This window comes from Trichoderma reesei (genome assembly GCF_000167675.1).
Source record: "Trichoderma reesei QM6a unplaced genomic scaffold TRIREscaffold_40, whole genome shotgun sequence".
In the NCBI taxonomy this organism is placed as follows: Eukaryota; Fungi; Ascomycota; class Sordariomycetes; order Hypocreales; family Hypocreaceae; genus Trichoderma; species Trichoderma reesei.
The window spans coordinates 1-23,818 of NW_006711187.1; the positions used below are offsets into that span (position 1 = coordinate 1).

The window sequence follows — 23,818 nt, forward strand, 5'->3', positions numbered from 1 at the left end:
TAGCTTTTTTAGTTAAAAAGTAGTAATTTATATCTTTATCTTATTTATTAAGATAGTTATAAAAAAGTACTTAAAGTATATTTTTATATTTATAAAAAATACTTTAATTTTTCTTATATCTTTATTATATATAGCTAGTATTAGTAGCTTAATAATTTCTTTAAGTTATTTTTCTTAATATAAAGCTAGTATATTAATAACTAGTAGTATTTACTAATTTAGTTAAGCTTTTAAAGCTATAATTATATTCTGCTATTAGGCTTATTCTTAAGTTAATTATTAAACTAAGTTTTTAAAAGTTATAAGTTATTAAAATACTATATTTTCTACTATATTTTAAGTAATATTATTAAGTTTTATATTTCCTAAAGTTACTATATTAACTTATTATAGTTACTTATTTTTATTTTAAAGTAATACTTTTTTAATTAATATTACCCTAAGAGTTTAAAGTAACTTTTTAAATAAGAGTTATTATTATATAATAAACTAGGTTTTTATAGTTAGTAAGAATACTATTTCTTAAAGAATAAACTATTTAAGTAAATAGCTTTAATAAGGGAGCTATTTAAGTTTATATTAGTAAAGAGTTAGGTTAATACTTAAAGCGTATTTTTATTATATAGCTAGTTAATACACTTTTATAGTAAATATCTAGGTTTTAATTTATTTATATTATAAATACTATAAAATATAATAATAATTAGCTATTTAAACTATTTAAATAAGTAATATAAATATAACTTATATATTTAATTATTCTAATATCTTTAATATACTTAATTATTAAGTTTATTAAGTTATTCTTAATATACTTAATAGTTAATTTTATTAAGTAGCTCCTAATTAGCTAAATAATTTAATATTTATCTAGTGCTGCTTACTAAGGGTGGCCTATTATTATAACTATAAGGCTAGGTTATAACACTATTTAAAGTAGTAGCAGTAAGTATATTTTAAGATATATTATTCTTCCTTAACTAGTATTATTACTAATTTACTATAGGGATATATACTAGGATATATATACTATTAATAGCACTAATTATGCTATTAAATGCAGTAAACTTCTTTACTAGCTTAATATCTAGGGAGATATATTTAGCATTTAGCTGCTAAATAAAAGCTATATATAATTTCTATATAAGTTTAATTATCTCCTAAAAGATCCTTAAGATAAATGCCTAACTAATATAGAATTAAAATGCTGCTATTTATTATAGTATATTAAATGCATATATTTAAAGGAATACTATAACTTTCTGCTTAAGGGATAGCTACTAACTCCCTTAAGCCTTTATATTTATATAAAGCCATCTGCAGAGCTTAAAAAACACAGCCTTTAGCATATAAAATAGATCTTTAAATATTAAGTTAGGGAGGGCAAGGAGCTTAAAGTAATAGAGTTAACTAGTTAAAGAGGTAATAGCTTAAGAGGTGCTGCAGCAGCAGCTAACAGTATAACAGTACTATATCTTAATGCAGATATATATTTATATAGCTGTAGCTATAAAAACGTTATTATCTTTATTATTAATATTATTACTAATAATATCTTTAAGCAGTAAGTCGCCTAATAGCTTTAAGGAGCCTGCTATCCTAAGTATAAAACTTTAAAAGTACTAGCTAATTAAAAACCTTAAAGATTTCTATAATATTAATAATTAGCCACTACTAGCAGAATTTTCTTTAAAAGCTAGTAACCTTTCCTATTATAGGCATTTACACAGCCCCTGCTAGTCTAATATATTATAACTAGGGAGTTAACTTATTTAATATGGTCGGAGACAAGATATATAAAATTATGCGCGATTTTAGTGCTAAAAGAGGTATAGTTGCTCTGTCTTTATTATTAAATCAGCCAGGCTGGTGATAATTAGCCGTTCTAGATCAGGGCCTTAGGCTTCCCTTGCGTTGTTGTGACGACTCAGCGCGCGCTTTAACCTCGGCGGCTTGGGCTTATGCACTACCTAACAAGGAGCCAACACTGGGGAAGGAACTTATCAAGAACAGCACAGGTATATACCTACCTCATGGGGTCACTTTTGGTAGCCTCGTGCATGCTGCTGTACCTTACTTTGACATTCATTACCTAGCCAGGGACTGAAGGCCAGGTGCTTGATGCAGCTGCTTGCACCACACATAAGCAACCTGGGCTGGAACCTGGAAGTCAGATCCGACCCTGAGATTAGGTACCTACCTAGCCCGAGAGCTGTAGCGCGGTCCTCCACTAAGATTCAACGATGGCGCTAACTGAAGCCCCCCAAAGCTCAGGCATGTCGTCTCCACAAGCAGCGGCATAGCCTCGCTCAGTCGTCTCACTGCTCCCAAAGTTCATACATCCAATTCGATTCGCATTCAGGGCAGCTGAGCACCAAGCAGCAACATCGCAGCCTGGGACTGTATTGTGTTGGGCACAGACGTTGGATCCGTGTCGGTTGATGCTCGCTGAAGCTTAAGCTCACCAATGCTCGTGCCCTTGTCCCGCAGCCACCCGCCGTCTCGCTCCCAGTGGTCAACCGGACACATAGACCTTCTCCCAAAGCCATGAGGCGGTCATGATTGCGAAGCGCCCTCTCTTCTCCAATCGATAACCCTCCCAGTCCCAGCTCCGGGCCCTTCGCAACATGTGGCTCGACCGTCTTTCAGCGACCCAAGCCAACGCGTCCGGGCCGTCGACTCCCCAGCTCACCAGCAGACACAACTCGCCGCTTCCGCGACGGACATCGAGCAACCTCAGTCCCTACATAACCTCGCAGCGGCAGGGCCCTTCCCCGCGGGGCTCGTCGCTCTCCCTGGTATCCGGCGACTCGACGACGTCGCTGCTGGCGTCGGCTCGAAAGCCCAATGGATCAGAGGCCAGGCAGAACCCTACAGCCCCGGCTCCGGACCCGGTGGACGTCCTCGAGAAGCTGCTGGCAGCCGATTCTGAGGTCATAGGCAAGGCCCAGAGCCGGGCAAGCTTGATCACGCAGGAGGACTTGGCGCTCGACTTTGACTTCGGCGGGTTGTCTCTTCAGGAGCTGGCTGCCGGAGAATCTGGTCAATCTACCACGAGCTTGCGCCGGCCGCAGACCGCGAGCGAATGTTTGTCTCGTCCTGTCAACGACCTCCCTTTGCGCTCGCGCCAGGAGTCACCCATCCATGCATGTGCTAATTACCGGCAATAGATGAGCAGGACAAGGCCCGGTTCGACGCTTTGCATCGATCCATTGTCGCGTGCGACGAGATCCTGAATTCTGTCGAGAACAACCTCACGGATTTCCGCAACGACCTGTCGACCGTATCGGCCGACATTGAAACCCTGCAATCACGCTCGAGCGCATTAAGTCGAAGACTCGAGAACCGCAAACGAATAGAAAAGGCGCTTGGCCCCTTGGTGGAGGAGCTGAGCGTGTCCCCTGATACCATCTCCCGGATAACGACAGGCCACATTGACGAAGCGTGGGCTAAAACGCTGAACGAGGTGGATAAGAGAGCGGCAGCCATCAAAAAGCTATCAGGGACACAGCAGGGCAAGGCCAGCGAGGAGCTTGGCCCCATCCTGGAGAAGCTGATCCTAAAGGTGCCTTTCCACATCCGCTGCGCTCACGATGACTACTTGGCTGCGGACATGAACTGACATATGAGACTGCAGGCTATAGAGCGTATCCGAGACTTCCTCGTCGCCCAGATCAAGGCCCTCCGGTCACCGCACATCAACGCGCAGATAATACAGCAACAGAACTTTCTCAAGTTCAAGGACCTGTATACGTTTCTACACAAGCATCATGCCGCCCTCGCAGAAGAGATATCGCAGGCGTACATGAACACGATGCGATGGTACTACCTGAATCAGTTCACGCGCTATGAGAGGGCTTTGGCCAAGCTCAAGCTCCATGTCTTGGACAAGAACGACGTCCTAGGGCAGGAGGATGCCACGAGGAAAACGGCCGTCCTGTCTAGCAGCCGGGTTGCTGGCCCGCCACACGACGCATTCAACCTCGGGCGCCGGATCGACATGTTGCGGACAAAGAGCACCTCGGCCATCTCATCGTACCTGGCAGAGGAGGACCAGTCGACTCACTACCTGGAAGTTCCCTTCCGAAACTTCAACCTGGCTCTCATCGACAATGCCACGGCCGAGTACACCTTTCTGGCGGCCTTCTTTGCGCCCGCCCTGTCGTATGCACAGATATCCCGAAACTTCAACTTTATATTTGAGCCAACCTTTGAGGTTGGCAGGGCGCTTTCAAAGACGCTTGTCAGCGAGAGCTTTGATGCCCTGGGGCTCCTCCTCTGCATCCGACTCAACCAGCACTTCGCCTTTGACCTCCAGAGGCGAAAAGTGCCCGCCGTGGACGGCTACATCAACGGCACCAACATGCTGCTGTGGCCACGGCTGCAGGTCATCATGGACCGCCATTGCGAATCCGTCCGCCTGCTGACCAATGCCGCGCCTACGAAACTGGCCAAGGCCGACCAGAGCAAGATGTCGGCCGCGCCTCATATGGTGACGCAGCGGTTCGGACAGCTGCTCCAGGGCTTCCTGGCCCTGTCCACGGAGGCGGGCGACGACGAGCCGGTCGTGGCGAGCGTGCGCCGGTTGCGCTCCGAGGTGGAAACCTTTCTGACTCGACACGCGCAGACGCATGGCGAGGCGAGGAAGAGCGAGCGCTTCTTGTACAACAATTATTCTCTGATCCTGACCATTATCGGCGACGAGACGGGCAAGCTGGCGGAGGAACAGCAGCAGCACTTTGAGGAGCTGAAGCAGAAATACCAAGGCGAAGCGTAAGATGTACATAGGTATCTCGCGGCAAAAAGAAAGCATGAGGGCATGTCCTCATCATGTGAAGCACCAAAGCGTTTGGATCCAGGGGGGGGGGGGGGGGGGGGGGGGGGGCAGTGTCATGAAAGCCATGGTTGGATTCTTGTTCAGCAGTTGTTGCTTACTGTATTGGCGTCAGGAGGCATATTAGCATGTTTACGGAAGAAGGGTTGAATAATTAGACAGGCACATGTGTAAGAAGCTTTTATTCTTCTTCTCTCTGCACATAGACAACCGAAACCCTTGTACGATTCCCATCACAGTTTTCCTTTTCTTTAAAATCTTCCACCTCTTTTTTTTCCCTTTCTTCTTCTTCTTCCTCTAGCGCCTCCCCCCAAGGGCGGTCCTCTCATGTAAGAATATTGATTCCTTGGAACACCATTCGCCCCCCTTTATTTTCTCCTCTAATGAAAACACATCAATGCCCACCGGGGAACAAGGACCATATGTACTGGACCAGCGACGGGTTCCGCCGAAGGTAAAAGGCCACGAATCCGACCATGATGGCAGCCCCGACGTACTTGACGGGCCGCCTGTACACCCACATCTTTCTCCTGACGCCCATCCTCAGCTCCTGCCACTGTATCTCCTTGACCTGCCTCTCGAAGAAGCGGTGTCCGTCTTCTAATGTTTGCCGTGTGCTCGCGTCGACATCTCTGCATGTTTTGAGCACGCTGGAGCTGGAAATGTGATGCCATGAGCGGAGGGTTTCGGGAGGGTGGTTTGTGAAGAGGTTTACGGCTCTCTTGATGAGGCCATCTAGGTCCAGCTCGGGGGGCACCCTGCCGAGTATGACTTGCAGCATGTCGGGTTCGTCAATCTCGAAGATCTCCTCGCGACGGTCGATGACGATCTGGGCGAACAAGTATATAGAGAAGGTAGGCTCCCGGGCCAGTATCACGTCAAATAACCGAGCGATATCCCTGTACCGCTCAATGTTGTGCGCATACATGGTGAGCGTGCCGGCGAGCGCATAAAAGGGCTCTATGCTGGAGAGGTGCCGGCGCAGCTGCGGGTCGGCGCGGGCGAGGATGTCGGGGATGAGCCGGAGCTGGGCGGTGGTGGCGCTGAGGCTGGGCAGCATGAAGTCGCGAATGCGCAGGACGGAGAGGCGGGCGACGAGGGGCGCCCTCGCCGCGGGCTCGAGGACGAGGAGGAAGACCTGGCAGATGTCGTGGTAGCCCTGGAAGTAGCAGAGGTAGGGGTGGCGGCGGAGGACCTCGACGATGAGGTCGGAGAGCTCGCGCTTGCGCTTGTGGAGTTCTGGCTCGGATTGGTCTGGTGGCGTTGCATGCAGGTCAGTTGTACGTTCTCTGGGTATTGATTGATGCCTGTCGCGGGTATCAAGGGTAAATGTTGTGTGACGTACCGCTTGGATAGTGGACAAAGGAGCGGTTGACGTCGAGCTGGACCTGGTCTTCGTCCCGATGCCGTGGCAGATCCTTCCAATCGCCGTCAGCAGTGGAACTCGATCCGTCTGTGTAAGCGAGGCCATCGTCGTCGTTGTCGTCGTTGTCGCCGTTGTCGACATGCTTCGTTTCGTTGGCAGGGGGAGACGCTCCAAGCAGGATGGGCCCTATACACAGGTTCGACATGTCAGCACCTCATAAAGAGAAGGGAAAAAGAATAGCATATCATTGCAGAACACGTACAGGCTGCTCGGCGCAGAGAATCGGCGAGCAGGCCGCCTTCGGACTCGGCGAGGGCCCTCAGGCGCGTGGCATCTCGCCAGGTGCAGGCGGCGAGGATCTCGCTCGTCTTCAGGGCGACGGCGGGCGAGTCGACGGGATCATCGTCACCGTCGTCGTTGGAAGCAGCAGCACGGCTGTTGTCCTTGTGCTCGTTGTCGTTGTCGTTGTCGTTGTCGTCGTCGTCATCGTGGCGGAGGCCAGCGTGGTCGGCCGGCTCTTTTTCCAGGCTCATGTGCTATTTGGTAGGTGGTGTGTGTTTCTTGGGTGGTTTGGATGGAGGTTTGGCGTCGGGTGGTGAATCGGGCTAGTGCTGGTGACGTTGTGGTTTGGGCGTGTGAGCTGAGGTGCTTGTGCGGAAGCAGTATTAGCTTCATGTCGTCTTTGGCGGGGGGGTTGATATGGTCGGGTGTCACATGTAAGACATACCTACCTACACAGCAGCAACTGGTCCCAATGCAGAACCCAAGGTACTACAAGGCCACTTTCTTCAGCTTCATTCTTCGCATTTGACATTTGTTCTGTGAAGGATTGATCCTCTTGAGATGGGTTGGGAAGAGGTGTAATCCAACCATCTCATATCATGCGTTTGGGGACATGCTAGTATTGGTCTGGTGTACCTTATGAAACAGTGACTCTATGCGGCCAGGTGACCAGCATTGAAAATGGGTGGGATTTGTGAGCATGCCTGGTTCACTACTGTCCGGCTCGTTCCTTTCCATTACGTTTTCTCTAAAAGGGTTCTTGTAAGGGGTAGCTGGATGCTGTAATTACTAGCCCTTTCGCTCAGCTTTTGCACCTTGGCTTGGTGTGCGATCTGTACGAGTACAGTACTTGGACAACCACAATGGTGTACGAGTGATTCAAGCACAGCACTTACGTCTCGCGTCAGGCCGCGTTGAATCTGCAGCAATAGCCTCGCCTGCTTCTGCTTGCAAGCTCGAGGCCCACCAGATGGAACCATCCGGTTGGCTCCTCTGTAGGCTCTCTGAGCTTCCAGATCCTGGTTCTTTCGCTCACCGAGTGGAGAATGACCGGGGAGGTGCTGCAGCAAGTGGTCGACAGCAGTCTTCATGGCGAAAAGCTCAGCATCTCGTTATTTGTTGATGGAGTAGTACGTACGACCGTCTATTGCTGTTAATGAGGGATCTAAGAAAAATTGTCTACATCAACCCGTTCCGGAAGAGCGTGTGGGATATGAGAATGTTACAGTTCGATGACTATCGATGCCTTGAGGGTGACACGCGCATGGTCATACCCAATATTGCATCGCATATAGGCACGAAATATTGACTCACCAGTCTCCATGCATGGCTGGTGCTGGTGTTGGAAAGAAGAGCGATGCTCTTTCTAAATCGCCACATTGCTGAATCCACCAGGGGACTGAGATGACGAGACACGGAGACATTTGCAGACGATATATTCGGTAACCTTGACTCACATCTTCGTTGGGTACCATCTGAGATCCCAGGACACCGACTTGCGGATGGGCAGCTGTATGAGGGCATCCAGCCGTTGTTCTCGACAGAACAAGTGTAAGAGCTGCACCCACTCTTCCAATTTGGCTCTCGAGAGCTTTGTCCAGAGTAATCATGACACGTAGGACTATGGAGGCCCGTCTGTCAGTATATGCTGTCCATGATATCTGCCCATAGATCGATCTATGGTTAGGTACGGCAGGGTAGGTAGTACGTGGTGCCAATGGACTGGACCAGATGGGTACCTAAATTGAGATTCCTTGCATGGTTGGGACACGATTGTTTACCACGTACCTCGACTCTGACTGTGTACCTAGGTAATCAAGGTAGGTATGTAGGCATTTCAATGTGAGGGAGACTTGCATGTCCGCTGCAGGTGGGTGTTGAATGTTGGTGCAGGAGTGGGCAGATGTAGATGTACTTGAACAGCCCCACTCTGCATCTCGTTCCCAAGGTACTTTAGTCTGAGGTACTCGCACTTGAAGATGGATTTTGCACCGACAACCAGCTCTTCTTCAGTTCATCTGGGCGCCATTTAGTGAGAAATGATAAAATTGACAGCCTGAATGTACCTAGGTAGGCATGCTTCAATGCCCATAACTGAAAGGTACCTCGACCCAACCGTCCAGATCTGACGGGTGCCCGTGTTGTGTGTGTGTCCAATACACGAAGTACCTAGTAGGTACATCTGGTACTGCAGGCTGGCCATTCGCAAGCTCAGCTCTTCCAGGTTCCTTTTGGGCACCTCCAATCTGCTGCCTCCAGAGCTCTTTTTTTTTCATCTTGTTCCTTCAGCCTGCTCCTGTCACTTCTCACTTTACTCTTTGCTTTTCTTTTCTCTCCAAAAAAGCCCTCAATAGGTACCCAGCATCACTTTCTGCCTGACCATTACAATTGCCCTCCCACTGGTCGCTTCCAGCCCGGGCCGCTGCTCTCCAGTACCTAGCTTGCAGTGAATGCCCTACTACAGGACAAGCTTCAGATCTGCTAGCATCGAATCTCACTCGTTGAGCTTCTAGCTCTCCATCAGACCAGACGGGCATTGTGAGCAGCTGCACGTACCAACGTCAAACGTCACCGGAACGTGCCCAAGCCTCAGCCGTGCCCGAGCATCGCCAACCGTCTCTCGCCTTCTCACCAAATCGGTGGTCGATTCGCATTATGAGGAGGAGAACGTCGTCATACTGATTCAGACAACGCCGCGATCCCAACGCTCTCCGCATTCTTCTAACATCACGCCCTCATACTCATCCTCTACGCCCTGAACAACGACCGCGCTCAGCCAAAGGTCTCTTCTCGATAATTGAACCGCTTCCTGGCGCTCCACCTCTTTACTTGGTCTCTCCAGTCGCTACATGCCTTTCCCGGAGGATGACATGAAAAGATTGACCTAAAAATGGCGTTCCAGACAAGAGTTTTGAGAGATGGCGAGTGGGTTACTGAGACCGTCAACCTCCAAGCTGCCTTGAAAGCCTCTGCCGCTCCACAACTGGCCTCTGAGCCTGTGCAACAACCTCCAGCCTGCGGCATTCTTACACATACCATTGTCGAGAGTCCGGTGGTTCGATGGGTGCTGCCAGTCCGGCTGCGCTCAAGCACGCACAACGATATTGCCTTTATCGGTGTAAGTCAATCTTCGTGTGAGGAGAATAGATTCAGAAATAGATCCTATGCAGACCAAGTCACGCTTTCTTCAGCAGGTCACCATGGGGTCTCACACCTGTATTCTATGGCTGCCTCGGCTGACCTCTTTGTTAGGAACATTTCCTCCAGATCAGTCAACTTGGAAGAGACGGCCAGGTTCATGACGTACTGCGCAAGTCCGACTTTGGGTTCAGAATTCGAAATGCCGCTGTTCTCGGCGACAGCTTGGAGCATGGCCTGGACGATGACCCGTTGGGCGTCGCCGTCAAATCTGAACCGACCTCCTCTCCATTGTCTCCCGGTGCGCATGGCATCTTTGACGGGCTTCGAAGCCGCTCGCTTCCGCCGCAGCTGCTCGTCCTGATGCTCGAGTCCTGTCAGCTGCTCTTCATATTCGTGAGAGAACGACCGGACCAGACGCTCGAGTTCGTCATTACCACGTATGAGAACCCCAGGCTGCTACCTTACCTGGGCTATCAGCTTTCCGTGGACCCGTCTTCCCGGTATATGGCTGCAGGATCGCCGGAGGGCCTCTTTGTGGTCTACGAGTTAGAAGCATTGTCGGATCTCAACAAGCAGTATGCAGAGCACGGGTCTATCGAGCCCATCAAGTCCATTCGTATCCGAACTGTCAGCGGGGCCCTCCATCAGCTCGAGTTCTTGCATCCTCGCGCCGAGGATGACTATCATATCATCCTACTCCTAGTCGTCGCTCGGCGGGAACGGAGTCGCGGGCCCCCCTCTTCTCGAATGGCAACCTATGAATGGGAGCTGGGTGACGATCTGCAAATCGCTTTCGCCGAAGAAAGAACTGGAACTCGGCTCCCCAAAGAGCATAGGCTACCCCTTCTGCTCATTCCCATCAAGTTTAAATCGGCCTTCTTTGCCGTCTCACACTCCCATATAGGAGTTGTAAAGTATGCGCTTTCGGGCGCCCCTGAATTCGAATCCTTGCCGACCCAACCTCCTCCGCGGACGCCGCAACATCACGGCGTTGACGAGCCGCTCTGGGTCGCCTGGGCAAGGCCATTTCGGAGGAAGAAATACTTTGAAAAAACCGACATCATCTACCTGGCCCGTGAGGATGGTGCAATCATTCACATTGAGATAGATGCGGCTGAACTTTTGCCGTCCGTAACCAATGTCGGATGCCTGGGAGCCAACATTGATACGGCGTTTACTACGGCATACGATATCTTTTCCGACGTACTCATCATCGGTGGAGAGTCCGGTCCAGGCGGCATCTGGAAGGTATGTCTTCCTCTCTCGAGCATGCGTCACTTGGCTATTATTGACGATGAGTCTTTCCTCACCCTGTTCAGCTCGCCCCTCGTCAGGATATACAGCGTGTTAGCAGTCTTCCCAATTGGTCTCCCGTTATTGACATGACGACGACGAACGAATACTCCAGCTGGCACCCAAGCGAAGCAGACCTTCAGCTGGCGCAGCCGAGATCAATGACGCAGCGACGCAACGCGATGCGCAGACAAGACGGCGTTTTCAGCGCATCTGGTCGCGGCCTGACCGGTAGCGTAGTGCAATGGAGATGGGGAATCCAGGCTCGAATCGGCTTGGATATCGAAACAGGTGAGCCCATACGGCAGGCATGGACATTTACCACGCATCAGGCCAATGAGAGGGTGCTCTACGGCCTTCTGGCACTACCTCATTCATCAGTCGTCCTTCGGTTCTCGGAAAGCCTTGATCAGGTCGATGCCGTGCCTCCTGAAGACACCCCCTTCGACTTGGCCTCCAGGACTCTACACGCTATTCAAGTGTCGGACAGCGTAGTTCAAGTGACTGAAAGGTCCATCAATGTGGCTACTCCTACAGCAAGGTAAAGGGAGCCTCCCCCCTTCCCCCCCTCCGGTCTTGTGCCAAAGCTCGAATTAACTCGTTGACCAGCTCTCGATGTCTCATTGGCGAAACTCTCGGTATACCTGACGCCGCTGCGGAGAGTGCCTTCAGCATTGGGCACACTGTCGTCTTCTCTACACACATTGCACCGGTGTCCCGGCTGCATGTCATGACTGCTGAAGGCATCGAGTTTTCCTTGGTGGGAAGCTGGGACGCGCAGGGTGAAGTGACCTGCGTTTCGATATTCTCAGTCTCAAACAAGAGCTTCATTGCCGCCGGTTCCATGTACAACGGAGTCCCGTGGATATCCATCTACTCAACAACTGGTCAGGAGATTGTGTCTGGGCCCATCTCAACTAGTCAAGGTGAGTCTTTCATCCCCTTTGCAGCCTAACCTTGGACGGTGGCTAGCTTCCCTTTGGATCTATGAGCCATGGTTGACGTGAGATTTATTGCGGAAGAAGGGGGTAGTGCTGAGCTTGAGGCACTGACTAGCATCTCTGTGGCCCATCAGAGCGCGGATCAAGTTGACCTCGTGCTGGGCACTCGATGCGGCAGCCTGATCACAGCCCGAATATCCGATCAGACTCCGGACAATCTGACGTGGAACTCGGAAGTCATTGGTGTAGCGCGAGTCGACATTTTCCCAACTTCAGTACCTTACACTGGGTCGTCGACGGCTTTTGCTTGCTGCGACAATAGGCTGATTTTGCTCAGCAACTTCTCAACAGAGGACTGCAAGTTTCACAGCAAACATTACGTATGGCCGACGGATTTGAGCGATCCGCAGATGCCCTGTCCCCCAATCCATTCCATCCACAGGATTTCACAGAATCTGTCAGGGCAAGATGGGCACACATCCCTTCTCATCCTCGCTGGATCAAGGTTACTCTTGGCTGACTTTGGTCCGCATATTGGAAATGTGCCTAGGTCTATCCCGGTCGGGGGCACCCCGTCGAGGATCATTTTCTCGCAGACGCTCAACTGCCTTGTCGTCGCGATAACCATTGACGACAGGCCCACTCTGCGGTTCATCGACCCCGATTCTGGCTCGACAATCTCGGTTGCTACCGACAAGGATCGACGAGAAGTCGAGTTCATCTCTGGCCTGGGCCGTTACGAAGACAGGGTATTTGGGCTACATGAGTGGCTATATAAGAAAGACGGGAAAGTGTTCCCCTTTATACTCGTGACCACGCAACGTGGAGAGCTCATTATCGTGTCTACGGAAAAACTACATGCTCGCTCGGCCAATGGCGAGAGCAGAGTGCTCAGATATTGGACACGATATAAGAAGCGCCTGCCCGGCGAAGTCTATTCAATCACGGCAGATGCAGAAGGCCTGATATACTGTGTCCACAAGACGCTTCACTGGGAAGTCCTTGATCTGGCGGAGAGAAAGCTGAAGCCTGTGAAGCAGTTTCTGCTCGACTCCCCCGCGATATCTCTGCGCGTGTCCAAGGGCAAGATCTTTGCATTGACTGCCTTGCACTCTCTTGAAGTGATTGATTACCAGTCTACGGAAGACGGCAGCATGGAGCTCGTCCACGGCGACCAGATCTCTCGAAGAGGAGTTCACATGATAGACATTGGTGATCCCACTGAAGGCCATGGCCAATGGCCATTGACTCTCGTCTCAGACCAGGTGGGTGTCATAGCTGGCCTGTGGGCTCCCCTGGGCCAGCGGGACAGGGAGTTCGAGGTGGTTTTCGAAGCCATGTTGCCGTCTTCGGTGAGGAGGTTTGTGAGAGCACGCAGCAGGCCCCCGTGGCTCGTGGACAATACGCAGCGACGCTATGGGACGTTGCCGAGCAGCCATGATGGATCGGAGATTCTTGGCGTCTCCCTGGATGGCTCGCTGCACCAGGTTTCGCTGCTCGGCATTGAGCTGTGGCGGTTACTGCTCATGATCCAGACACTGGCGCAAACAAAAGCAGGCATTACTTCGCTCGACACACTGCAAGTCGATTCCAGGGTGGACATTCTGGATCTGGAACTGCAGCCCACACCAAAGATAACGCACATTGACGGCGACCTGCTGAAGAGATGCTTGAAGTTGCGCATCTTGGAAAGGCTTCTGGGGTCCGATGATGTCTTCTTTGTGTACTGTTACCACCTGGACGCGATAGGGGGAGGGACTTACACCGTCGGCTTCAAACACGAAGGGGAGGTGAGGCGGAGAGAAAGATACTTTGAGCTGGGATACGAGATTATCAAGTTTCTCGTTGCACCGGCACTGTGAATGAGGCATCTACGTTGTCATGGCATGATTGCATATAGCAAGGGATGGATACGGCAGCTTTGGGGTCACAGGGGTACTTGGCTTGGTCCTTTGGTAAGCATACGGAGGAGGACATATAGCTGAATGTAGGGTCTCGACTGCAGGATTGTGCCAGCTCCAGCACAAGAATTGATACATGATCCACATGTTGCGTTGAAGTTTACTGAGGGGTGAATCAAGTTGCAAAGTTGAGCAGGCAATGACTTGGTTTGCATCGAATGCGCTCTCCACGGAGCTGAGGGTATCGATATTCAACTCGGCGGAGGCCCAAGGAGATATTATAAGCCTTGGAGGTGTGAAATCAAGCACATACGACGATGCAGACAAACATCCCAGTTTCTCGCTCGACTTCACAAGTCTGTTATAATTCGAAAAGATCATTGTATACCTAAGCTAGATGTAGAGAGGTTCTATTCTCTAAAAGGTGCTGAAAAAAAACATCGTAAAAACTGCACCAGGTCTCGAACCTAAGAGGTCGTGGGCAAAAATGTGGCGCCCTTCTCGTATTGCTCTTTTTGATTACTGGATGCGACACCACCACGACCCGAAGGTAACTCGGAAAATTACTAGCATAATATATATACTGATTCCTAGGTAGGCCAGCTTTCACTGCACGTGACTCCATGACTTGTCGGCCAAATTGCCGCAGAGCGTACGAACATGTAGGTTGAGGCAGGTAACCAACGACGTTGCCTGCTAGGGTCTTGCCTCCAGCCTTTTTTATTCGTCCCAGTAGATTTACCTATGCAGCGAGATTGAGTATACGTGCATTTGTTTACGCAGCTTGGTGAACCAGCGCTCTGGTTGATATTCCGTGGCCCTAATGTGGTGGTGGGCGCGATTTGATGATAGCTTCACACGCAGAAGATGCCAGTCAGGCAACGGGGATGAGGATGCAGCAGAAAGATTGCCTCGTTGTCCCCCCCCCCTCCCTCAGCACTTGCCTAGCAATCTGTACGGTCCTGCCAATTTAGCATGATGGGAAAGAGCTGGAATATGTTGAGGAATAGCTTGGCGAGCCAGTGCGTGTTGTATGTGGTAAGCCCATGGTTATAATCGCAGACAAGGCGTCGTCTTGTCACATACGACCATATCCATTGGAAAATACGGGATCCCGTCTGCTCTCCCAGAGTCAAGCCAATGAGAGGCAGATTAGTAGTCAGGTGGGTGACCACTGGCGAACACCGGCTGTTGTATGTTTTTTTCTTTTTCATCTTCTTTTTGATATCGTTTCCTTTTTGCTTTCCAGGATAGTGAATCGAAGGCAGCTCTCTGCTGGTTGTGAGAGGTGCATACGGATGACATGGAATGGCTGTGCCTAGTCACCGCTACAAGTTAGGGCACTGGTGCATATTATGTACCCGTACGTACTAGTAGTACTGCAGGTTTTACAGTGGTATAGCAGTGATTATTGCCAGGTACTGGTCCTTTCTAACCGGGGCATAGCTCGACTCTTACCGGTCAGAGCTCCAGAGGTCGTAATTCATTGAGCTTGACCTTTGTTGACATACCTAACCTAAACCTCGTGGTTGTACTAGAGAGACTCTCCAGCATCCCAAACTGTTAGATACTGAGCGAAGAGCCAGTCTCCATATGCCTAATTTGCTTGAGAACTTTTATAGTAAGATTGGATATATGTCGCGGTCATAGTAGAAGATAGCAACCGTTTGCAATGTTCAATAGTGGTGATGGTAGCAGTCGAAAAGATATATTGGATCGGTCTATGGTGATGCTAGATAGCCGAGTTGGGGACTGTAAAGGCACTCCCTACTCTACTCAGCGCTTCCATCACTGGCATTTCAAGTGCATCTCATTGGACAGTCATATTGCCATGAAGTATACATGCGCAACGGAGTAAAAGACAATGGAAGAATTACAGAGAAATCCCATTAGTAAAGCAGAAAGAAGAGGCATCACAGTCGAGTCCCGCAAAATCCAGGCATAAGAGACACCCCCATTTGCTGCCCCGCATAGCAAAAGGCAAAGAAAAAAAAAAAGGTTGCTCGTCAAACCACCAAAGAGGCCAGACAAGGTGGCGGATTAATTTAGTGCGGGACAGCTCAGTACTATCTCCGGCCTTATTTTTTTCTAGTTGCCTACTTTTTTTCCCCTTCCTCTCGTTTACATTGTTTCTCCCATTCTGTCATTTTGGGGAACAATTCTTTGCCCAATTTCTTCTTCACTAATTTCTATTCAACACTGCGGGGTTGAATCTCTTTTCTGAATTTTCCCACCCCCATCGACATCGAGTTACCCCTCCTCGTCTTTTCTTCGCCCTTTCCAACCGTCGACGACACGAGACCAAGCAGCAGCCATGGCGCCGAAGAAGAAGGGAAACAAGAACGCCCAGGAGGACTGGGAAGCAGAGCTGGGCGAGAGCATTGCCCCGGCGGCGGCCACGGCGCCCGCTGCAGAGGAGAACAATGGCGACAATGCTCAGGAGGAGGAGACGGCTGGCGGCGGCGGCCTGATGGCCATGCTGCGCAAGAACAAGGAGAAGCGCAAGAAGAAGGGCATTGTCGACGACGAGCCGGCGCCCGCGCCCGTCGAGGAGGATCTGTCCGCCAAGGCACCCGTCGAGGCCTCTCTGGACGACGACGAGTTCGCCCTGCCGCAGAAGAAGGGCAAGGGCGGCAAGGGCAAGCCCGCTCCCGCCGCGGCCGCCACCAAGGAAGCCAAGGATGATCTCGAGGAGCCCGGCAGGATACTCACAAAGGCCGAGAAGGAGAAGCTGAAGAAGGAGCGCGAGAAGCAGCGCAAGAAGGAACAGGTATGGACGCTCCCATCACATGGTCATCTGGGGGACAAAGTTGAATGTCTGACTTGTCATTGCAATAGGCTGCGAAGAAGAAGACTCCGGCACCCGCAAAGGCTGCTGAGCCGGCAAAGGCGACCCCTACGAAAGATGAGCCCGCTGCCGAGAAGCCCGCCGCCCCCGCTGCCGCTCCCGCCGCGGCTGAGACGGGAGGCAAGAAGAAGAAGGTCCCGGCACACCTCGCCCTGATTCAGAAGCAGCAGGAGGAGCTGCGTCGCAAGCAGGAAGAGGCAGCCCGGTTGGAAGCCGAAGCCAGGGCTCAGGCAGAGGAAGAGGAGAAGCGACTGGCCGAGGAAGCCAAGCGCAGGGAGGAACAGAGGGCTCTCAAGAAGCAGAAGGAAAAGGAGCGCATCGAGCAGCTCAAGAAGGAGGGCAAGTTCCTCACCAAGGCCCAGAAGGAGGAGAAGGCCCGGAACGAGCTCAAGCTGCAGCAGATGCTTGCTGCGGGTATCAAGATTGGCCCTCAGGACGAAGAGGGTGCGCCCAAGAAGAAGGTGGTTTATGACAGCAAGAAGAAGAGGGGCAAGAACGACAAGGTAAGCATTGCACTCCCCAACCTAACACCCCTTTATTGACTGTCCCCCCTTCGCTAACGCCTTCTTTCTTACCACTATCTAGAAGGACGAAGAGGCTGCTCTGGCTGAAGCCGCCGAAAGGGCCCGAATCCAGGCCGAGAAGGCACTGAAGGAGGCAGAGGAAAAGGCTGCCAAGGAAAAGGCCGAGGCCGAGGCCAAGGCCAAGGCCGAAAAGGCCGCTCAGTTGAGCGAGGTCGAAGATGACTGGGAAGCTGCTGTCGACGGAGAGGAAGAAGACGTCAAGGACAGCTGGGATGCCGATTCCGATGAGGAGGCGGAGAAGAAGGCGGCCGCCAAAGCCAACGGCGCAGACAAGGAGCAGAAGAAGGCAGACGAGTCAGAGGAAGAGGACGAGAGCGAGAGCGAGTCCGAAGAAGAGTCCGAAGACGAAGCCGTATCCAAAGCGAAGCAACTGGAAGCTCAGCGCAAAAAGGAGGCTGCCGAGCGCCGAGAGAAGGCGCACCAGGCCGCCCTCGCTGCTCGATCCAAGGACAACCTGCGCTCCCCCATCTGCTGTATTCTGGGACACGTCGATACCGGAAAGACCAAGCTTCTCGACAAGATCCGACAGACCAACGTCCAGGAGGGCGAAGCCGGCGGTATCACGCAGCAGATTGGTGCTACATACTTCCCCGTCGACGCCATCAAGCAGAAGACGGCCGTCGTCAACAAGAACAACGACTTCGAGTTCAAGGTGCCCGGTCTGCTCGTCATTGATACCCCTGGTCACGAGTCTTTCTCCAACCTCCGTTCCCGTGGTTCGTCCCTCTGTAACATTGCCATTCTGGTTGTCGACATCATGCACGGTCTTGAGCCGCAGACTCTAGAGTCCATGCGCATGCTCCGCGAGAGGAAAACGCCCTTCATCGTGGCGCTCAACAAGATTGACAGACTCTACGGCTGGAAGAAGGTGGACAACAACGGCTTCCAGGACAGTCTGGCGCTCCAGAGCAAGGCGGTGCAGAACGAGTTCAAGAACCGCCTGGAGCAGACGAAGCTGGCCTTTGCCGAGCAGGGTTTCAACTCTGAGCTCTTCTACCAGAACAAGTCCATGGCCAAGTACGTCTCGCTCGTGCCCACGTCGGCGCACACCGGCGAGGGTATTCCGGACATGCTCAAGCTCATCATTCAGCTCACGCAAGAGCGCATGGTTGGCTCGCTCATGTACCTGTCCGAGGTCCAGGCAACTGTCTTGGAAGTCAAGGCTATTGAAGGTTTCGGCATGACCATCGACGTCATCCTGTCCAACGGTATCCTGAGGGAAGGCGACCGAATCGTTCTGTGTGGTACCGAGGGTGCCATTGTCACAAACATCAGAGCTCTGCTCACACCGGCACCGCTCCGCGAACTGCGTCTCAAGTCGGCCTACGTTCACAACAAGGAGGTCAAGGCAGCTCTGGGTGTCAAGATTAGTGCCCCCGGCCTTGAGGGAGCCATTGCAGGTTCCCGGTTGATGGTTGTCGGTCCCGACGACGACGAAGATGAGATTGTTGACGAGGTTGAGTCTGACCTGGCCAACCTTCTCAGCAGAGTCGAGACGTCTGGTCGCGGTGTCAGCGTGCAGGCCTCGACCCTTGGTTCGCTGGAAGCCCTGCTGGACTTCCTCAAGGACTGCAAGATTCCCGTGGCCAACGTTGGCATCGGCCCGGTCTACAAGCGTGACGTGATGCAGTGCGGTATCATGCTGGAGAAGGCGCCCGACTACGCCGTGATGCTCTGCTTCGACGTCAAGGTCGACAAGGAAGCGCAGGCATACGCCGACGACCAGGGCATCAAGATCTTCCAGGCCGACATCATCTACCACCTGTTTGACAACTTCACCAAGCACATGGACGAGATGCTGGAGAAGAAGAAGGAGGAGTCAAAGATGCTGGCCGTGTTCCCCTGCGTCCTGAAGCCCGTTGCCGTCTTCAACAAGACGGCTCCCATCGTCATTGGTGTGGATGTGGTTGAGGGCCAGCTCAAGATTAACACGCCGATTGCGGCCGTCAAGACGAACCCCACGACCGGCGTCAAGGAAGTCATTCCTCTTGGTAGAGTGTAAGTTTTCCACACACACACACACACACCCCTTTGCTCAATCTTTGAATCAATACCCAGAAAAGAAAGTCTAAATACTAACGCACTCTTCTCTTCAATAGGACCTCCATCGAGCGAGACCACAAGCAGGTCCCCGTCTGCAAAAAGGGCCAGCCCTCGGTCGCCGTCAAGATTGAAATGGGCGGCCACCAGCCCATCTACGGCCGCCACCTGGAAGAGTCGGACCTGCTCTACAGCCAGATCTCGCGCAAGAGCATCGACACCCTCAAGGAGTTTTACCGCAAGGAGGTGACGAATGACGAGTGGCAGCTCATCATCAAGCTCAAGCCCCTGTTTGACATTTAAACCCGGGTTGATGATGAGAAGAAGAAGGCGTAGAAGAAATGAAAACTCATCTCATTCGTTTTTTCTTCTCTCGGTCTCTCTCTGCGCTGGCCGACGTTAGCATGACTACCAGCTCTCTTACCCTCTTGTTTCTTCCTTTTCTGCTCTTCCCCTCTTCTTCTTGGTTTCTTCTCATTTACGTGGTTATAAAAGCATCCGGTTGTTTCTGATTTTCCTTTTCCTTATATGCTATTTGATGTGTTTTTATGTCTCTGGAAGGGTTGCTTTATATAGCTGGCTAGATTGTTCAAGAAAGACGATCAATCTTTGTATCAAGTAGTAGGACAAGAAGAGGTTGCCATCACAGAGGAAGAGATGACAAAGAGTGCGTATCCCTTTTCCAAAAAGACCGATGCAGCATGGTGATGAAGAACGTGTCGTGAAGTAGTAGAGACGAGGCCAAAGGGGAAGGTCGAGCCAGGAGGATGACCAAGGGGAGCAAGGGGATTCGAGCACAAAGGGGGCTAGACGTGCGGGATATGAGGGATGACAATGGGACATGAATAGGGGAAATGGAATGAATTGACATTGGCTTGCGCACATGGCTCCAAACCGTCGGAGCATATAGCAAAGTTGATTTACATGCATCACTATTAAGACAACATGTAGAAGAGCTGGCAAGGTCTAACGTAATCCTTTCATGCATACCTATAAAAAAAGGTCATAGCTACGTTGGGGGGGGCATATGATATAACAACTCTAGAATGTGTAGACATGATGATCCCTCGTGAGTTCCCTTCCTCCGTTATGTGAAATGTTTTTTTTTTTACCAAACTTCAACGTTTTCTATCGCAGAGTATTTGTTCTTCTCTGGAAATACTTCCTTGGTCCTCCTCCCTCGGTAAAGTTTGTGGCGCGCGATGCTTATTTGGGGTCAGCCTCCTCAATCTCGGGCTGGGGAGCATCGGCGTCCTTCATCTCCTGGTCTGCTCCTCCCTGGGCGGCCTTCTCAGCCTCAGCAGCCTTGCGAGCCTCTTCCTCAGCGGCTCTTTTGGCAGCCTGTTCGGCCTCGACGCGCTCCTGGACGGCACGGCGCTCGGCCTCGACTTTCTCAAAGTACCGCTGAACGACGGGTCCGGCGAGAGCCCGGATCTCGTCCATCTTGGCAATGTAGACACCCTTAGTGGCATCGTCACCTTCGTCATACAGCCAGTCCTAAAGATTGTGCGTAAGCAGTCTTGTTCCGCCTAGATGGATCGCATGCAGTAAAAAAAAAAATATGACATACCTCTGTAGACTCGAGCTTGGCTCGGATGGCGGCCTTCTCGTCCTCGCTGGCGAGCTCGGCGTACTGCTCGTCAAGCTTGGCACGGAGATCGTAGATGTAGGCCTCGAGCTCGTTCTTCTTCTCCTCGGTGTCGGCGACCAGCTTGTCCTCCATGACCATGGAAGACTCCTTCTCGATCAGGGCGCTCTTTGTGTTGGCGTCAAGTGATGAGGTGCCGCTGGCAATGGGCAAATCGCCCTTTCGGACCTGCTTCTTGACCTTTCGGACCTTTCGGGCGCCGTCGTCCTTGACGTCAGTATCCATAGCCTGATCACAAGTGGTGTCAGCCAAACTTGCGTTTTTAGACCCAGTAAAGATATCCGGAGAACTCACATCTGCATCCTTCTTGTCATCGTCCTTCTTGTCGTCGTCCTTGACCTCCTCCTCGACCTCCTGGTCCTCGACATAGTATCCGTTCTCCACGTTCAACACGCCGTGGATGTTGACTCGGGCCTTGAGCTTGCAAATCATGAAGTCTTCCTTGCCGTCGGCTTTGACGCCCTTCACGGAGAAGCGGCCAATCCAAGGGTTCGTTTTGCCAGGAAGCTCTTCAACGTTTGCGTAGCGGGCCTCGAGGTCAAACGGCTGTTTGCGGTAGAAGGTGAGGATCTTGGTCGAGGGCAGGACGCCGCCCTTGTTGAAGACGGTCAGGCTGGTGTCCTCGTCAGGGATATCGGGAGCCTTCTCCCATCCGAACTCGATGGGGTAGCTGATGATGTCCTGGACGGTGAAGTCACGGACGCGGAAAGCCGGGGAGAGAATGGCGCAGCTGAAGGCACAGCCTCGAGCAATGGCCTCGTCAGCGTTCATGGTGTAGGAAAGGGGCTTGCCAAAGAAGTCCTGGATGCGCTCCTTGAGGATGGGGACTCGCGAGCCACCACCGACAATCTCGACAACGTCGATGTCATCCTTGGAGAGCTTGGCCTGGGCAAGGGCCTGCTCGAGGGGCACGTGGACGCGGGCCAGCAGAGGCTCAACCATGGCCTCGAACTCCTGGCGGGTCACCATGGCCGAGGCATCGACATCGTTCATCAGGGACTCGATGTTGACGGGGGCCTGCTGGTTGGCGGAGAGGATCTTCTTCGTCTTCTCGGCGGCCGCAATGGTACGGGCCATGGCTCTGCCGTGGGTGTGGATGTCCACCTTGTACTTGCCCTTGAACTCCTTGGCCAAGTGGTCGACGAGGGCCTTGTCGAAGTCGCGGCCACCAAAGTTGCGGTCCCAAGCGGTAGCCTTGACGGCGAGCTCGCCCTTCTTGAACTCGACAATGGAGCAGGTGTAGTTGCTGTGGCCAATGTCGATGAAGCAAACGCGGCGGGGCTTCTCCTCGGGGCCGGGCAGGTCGAGCTTGGTGATACCCCAACCGAGGGCGGCGGCGGTGGTGTCGTTCATGAGGCGGAGGACCTTGAGGCCCGCAATCTCAGAGGCGTCGAGCAGGGCTCTGCGCTGCGCGTCCGTGAACCAGGCAGGGACGCTCAAGCAGAGGTCGGCGACGGGGGCCTTGAGCTCGTTGGCGGTGGTCTGCTTGATCTTGCTCAGGTACATGGCAACCAGCTGAGTGGCCGAGAACCTCTCGGTGTTGCCGAGATAGTTGACCTCGGCGCCAACCTGGCCGTTGACGTCGACGAGGGGTGCAGTGACATATTGCTGCTCGACCTGGATGTCGGGGTCGTTGTAGGAGCGGCCGGCGAGGCGCTTGAGGCAGTTGACGGTGTTCTTGAGGTTGGAAATCTCCTGGGTCTTGGCGGCCTCACCGAGGTAGCGTGACTTGGGGCCGAATCCTACCAAAGAACTGTAGATGGCAGCAGTGTTAGCAAAAGTCTGAATTCTCATGTGATGTGGAGAATGCGGATTGCAAGGCTGGGATGGGCTGGACGTACGGTGTTGCTCTGTTGGACACTTCATTGGTGATCTAGAATGGTAGACATCTCTGGTCAGTCAAGAGCCCTCAAACTCTTCGGGGGGGATTCGTCGACTGGGTTCTCCTACTCACCACATCGACACCACGATTCCTGGCGACTGCAATCACCGTCTTGAGGGTTCCGAAATCGACACCTGCGCGGCAGGGAGGGGTTCAGGTCAGCATGAGAGCACGTCTTGTTTGGAAGTTGATGCTTCTCGGTCTATACGTAGAGAGCGACGCAGTATAGAAATAAGCATGAGAATGGACGCAGCGGCAGCGGGGGACTTACCGACGACGGAAGACATGATGTCTGTTCTGGCTTATCGCGATGCTGCTGTATATCCCCTGTCTTTCTTTTTTTTTTGGTATCTCGATTCTGCCGCACTTGGGTCGCAAGTGAGGGGCCCAAGTCAAGGAAAGAAGACTTCGACGAGGGGGGGAAAAAGCGAAAATGGAGAAAAAAAAAAGTAGGAGGAAAAAGACGAAAAGATCGGATACGTGGAGGAGATCGAGGCAGGAAGATATCAAGCCTGGATTTTGTTTTGTTTTGGGTGGAAGGTGAAGGTTGAGAAAATCAGTAGCAAAAAAAAGAGAAGGGGAAAAAAAAAGTCCTAGGTAAGGCAAGGTAAGGCAAGGTAGCAGAGAGGCGGCTCCGATAAGTGGCGGTTGCGATACTAAGGTATAGACTGGAGTGGGATGGAACTGGATGTGGATTGTGTGGATTGACTCAGGCAAGCAAATGCTGTGTAGGCGTGTAGGTACTCGTTACTTAGTAGTAGTATTTTGGCGCTGGGCGGTGAGATCAGGTACTAATGAAGAAAAATTCAGCGTTCTGCCGCCTGCTCAAATACCTGGGCGCCCATTGCCAAGGGCCGGTACCTGGAGCCGCCGCGGGGCATTCGCTGCGACAAGTAGCGGCGCCCGCCAAACCACCGCGGGGGAGTACCTGCGACGGCTGCCCCGCCATGGCCGCGGGAGGTACCCCGTGGAAAGCTGCAGAATTTTCCAGATTCCACGAGAAAAGGTGGAAAGGACGGACAGGCAGAAAAAGCTGAGGCAGCGCCAACGCACAAGCA

General features: G+C 51.9%; 5 protein-coding genes across 5 annotated transcripts; 3 read left to right on the forward strand and 2 right to left on the reverse strand.

Moving 5' to 3' along the window:
* Window positions 1-2,627: 2,627 nt before the first annotated feature.
* TRIREDRAFT_112441 (uncharacterized protein) lies at window positions 2,628-4,777 on the forward strand (the record flags this gene model as incomplete). The annotated part of the gene is made up of 4 exons (XM_006969730.1): window positions 2,628-2,900; window positions 2,976-3,087; window positions 3,171-3,565; window positions 3,638-4,777. The coding sequence occupies 4 exons, from the start codon at window positions 2,628-2,630 to the stop codon at window positions 4,775-4,777; spliced, it is 1,920 nt and encodes a 639-aa protein (XP_006969792.1).
* A 262-nt stretch (window positions 4,778-5,039) lies between these two features.
* Window positions 5,040-6,733, reverse strand: TRIREDRAFT_82531 (uncharacterized protein; the record flags this gene model as incomplete). Its single annotated transcript, XM_006969742.1, has 3 exons — window positions 5,040-6,088; window positions 6,180-6,386; window positions 6,463-6,733. 3 exons carry the CDS (start codon window positions 6,731-6,733, stop codon window positions 5,229-5,231), a joined length of 1,338 nt encoding a protein of 445 aa, XP_006969804.1. The 3' UTR covers window positions 5,040-5,228.
* A 2,639-nt stretch (window positions 6,734-9,372) lies between these two features.
* Window positions 9,373-13,838, forward strand: TRIREDRAFT_23462 (uncharacterized protein; the record flags this gene model as incomplete). The annotated part of the gene is made up of 5 exons (XM_006969729.1): window positions 9,373-9,600; window positions 9,735-10,871; window positions 10,943-11,457; window positions 11,526-11,842; window positions 11,939-13,838. 5 exons carry the CDS (start codon window positions 9,373-9,375, stop codon window positions 13,717-13,719), a joined length of 3,978 nt encoding a protein of 1,325 aa, XP_006969791.1. The 3' UTR covers window positions 13,720-13,838.
* A 2,234-nt stretch (window positions 13,839-16,072) lies between these two features.
* On the forward strand, window positions 16,073-19,533 carry TRIREDRAFT_70795 (uncharacterized protein; the record flags this gene model as incomplete). The annotated part of the gene is made up of 4 exons (XM_006969731.1): window positions 16,073-16,528; window positions 16,597-17,109; window positions 17,192-19,188; window positions 19,290-19,533. The coding sequence occupies 4 exons, from the start codon at window positions 16,073-16,075 to the stop codon at window positions 19,531-19,533; spliced, it is 3,210 nt and encodes a 1,069-aa protein (XP_006969793.1).
* A 657-nt stretch (window positions 19,534-20,190) lies between these two features.
* TRIREDRAFT_82534 (uncharacterized protein) lies at window positions 20,191-23,199 on the reverse strand. Its single transcript, XM_006969743.1, has 6 exons — window positions 23,032-23,199; window positions 22,833-22,894; window positions 22,720-22,751; window positions 21,173-22,631; window positions 20,801-21,085; window positions 20,191-20,727 (listed from the first exon to the last, which is right to left on the reverse strand). The coding sequence occupies exons 1-6, from the start codon at window positions 23,045-23,047 to the stop codon at window positions 20,437-20,439; spliced, it is 2,145 nt and encodes a 714-aa protein (XP_006969805.1). The 5' UTR covers window positions 23,048-23,199; the 3' UTR covers window positions 20,191-20,436.
* Between the last annotated feature and the right edge of the window lie 619 nt (window positions 23,200-23,818).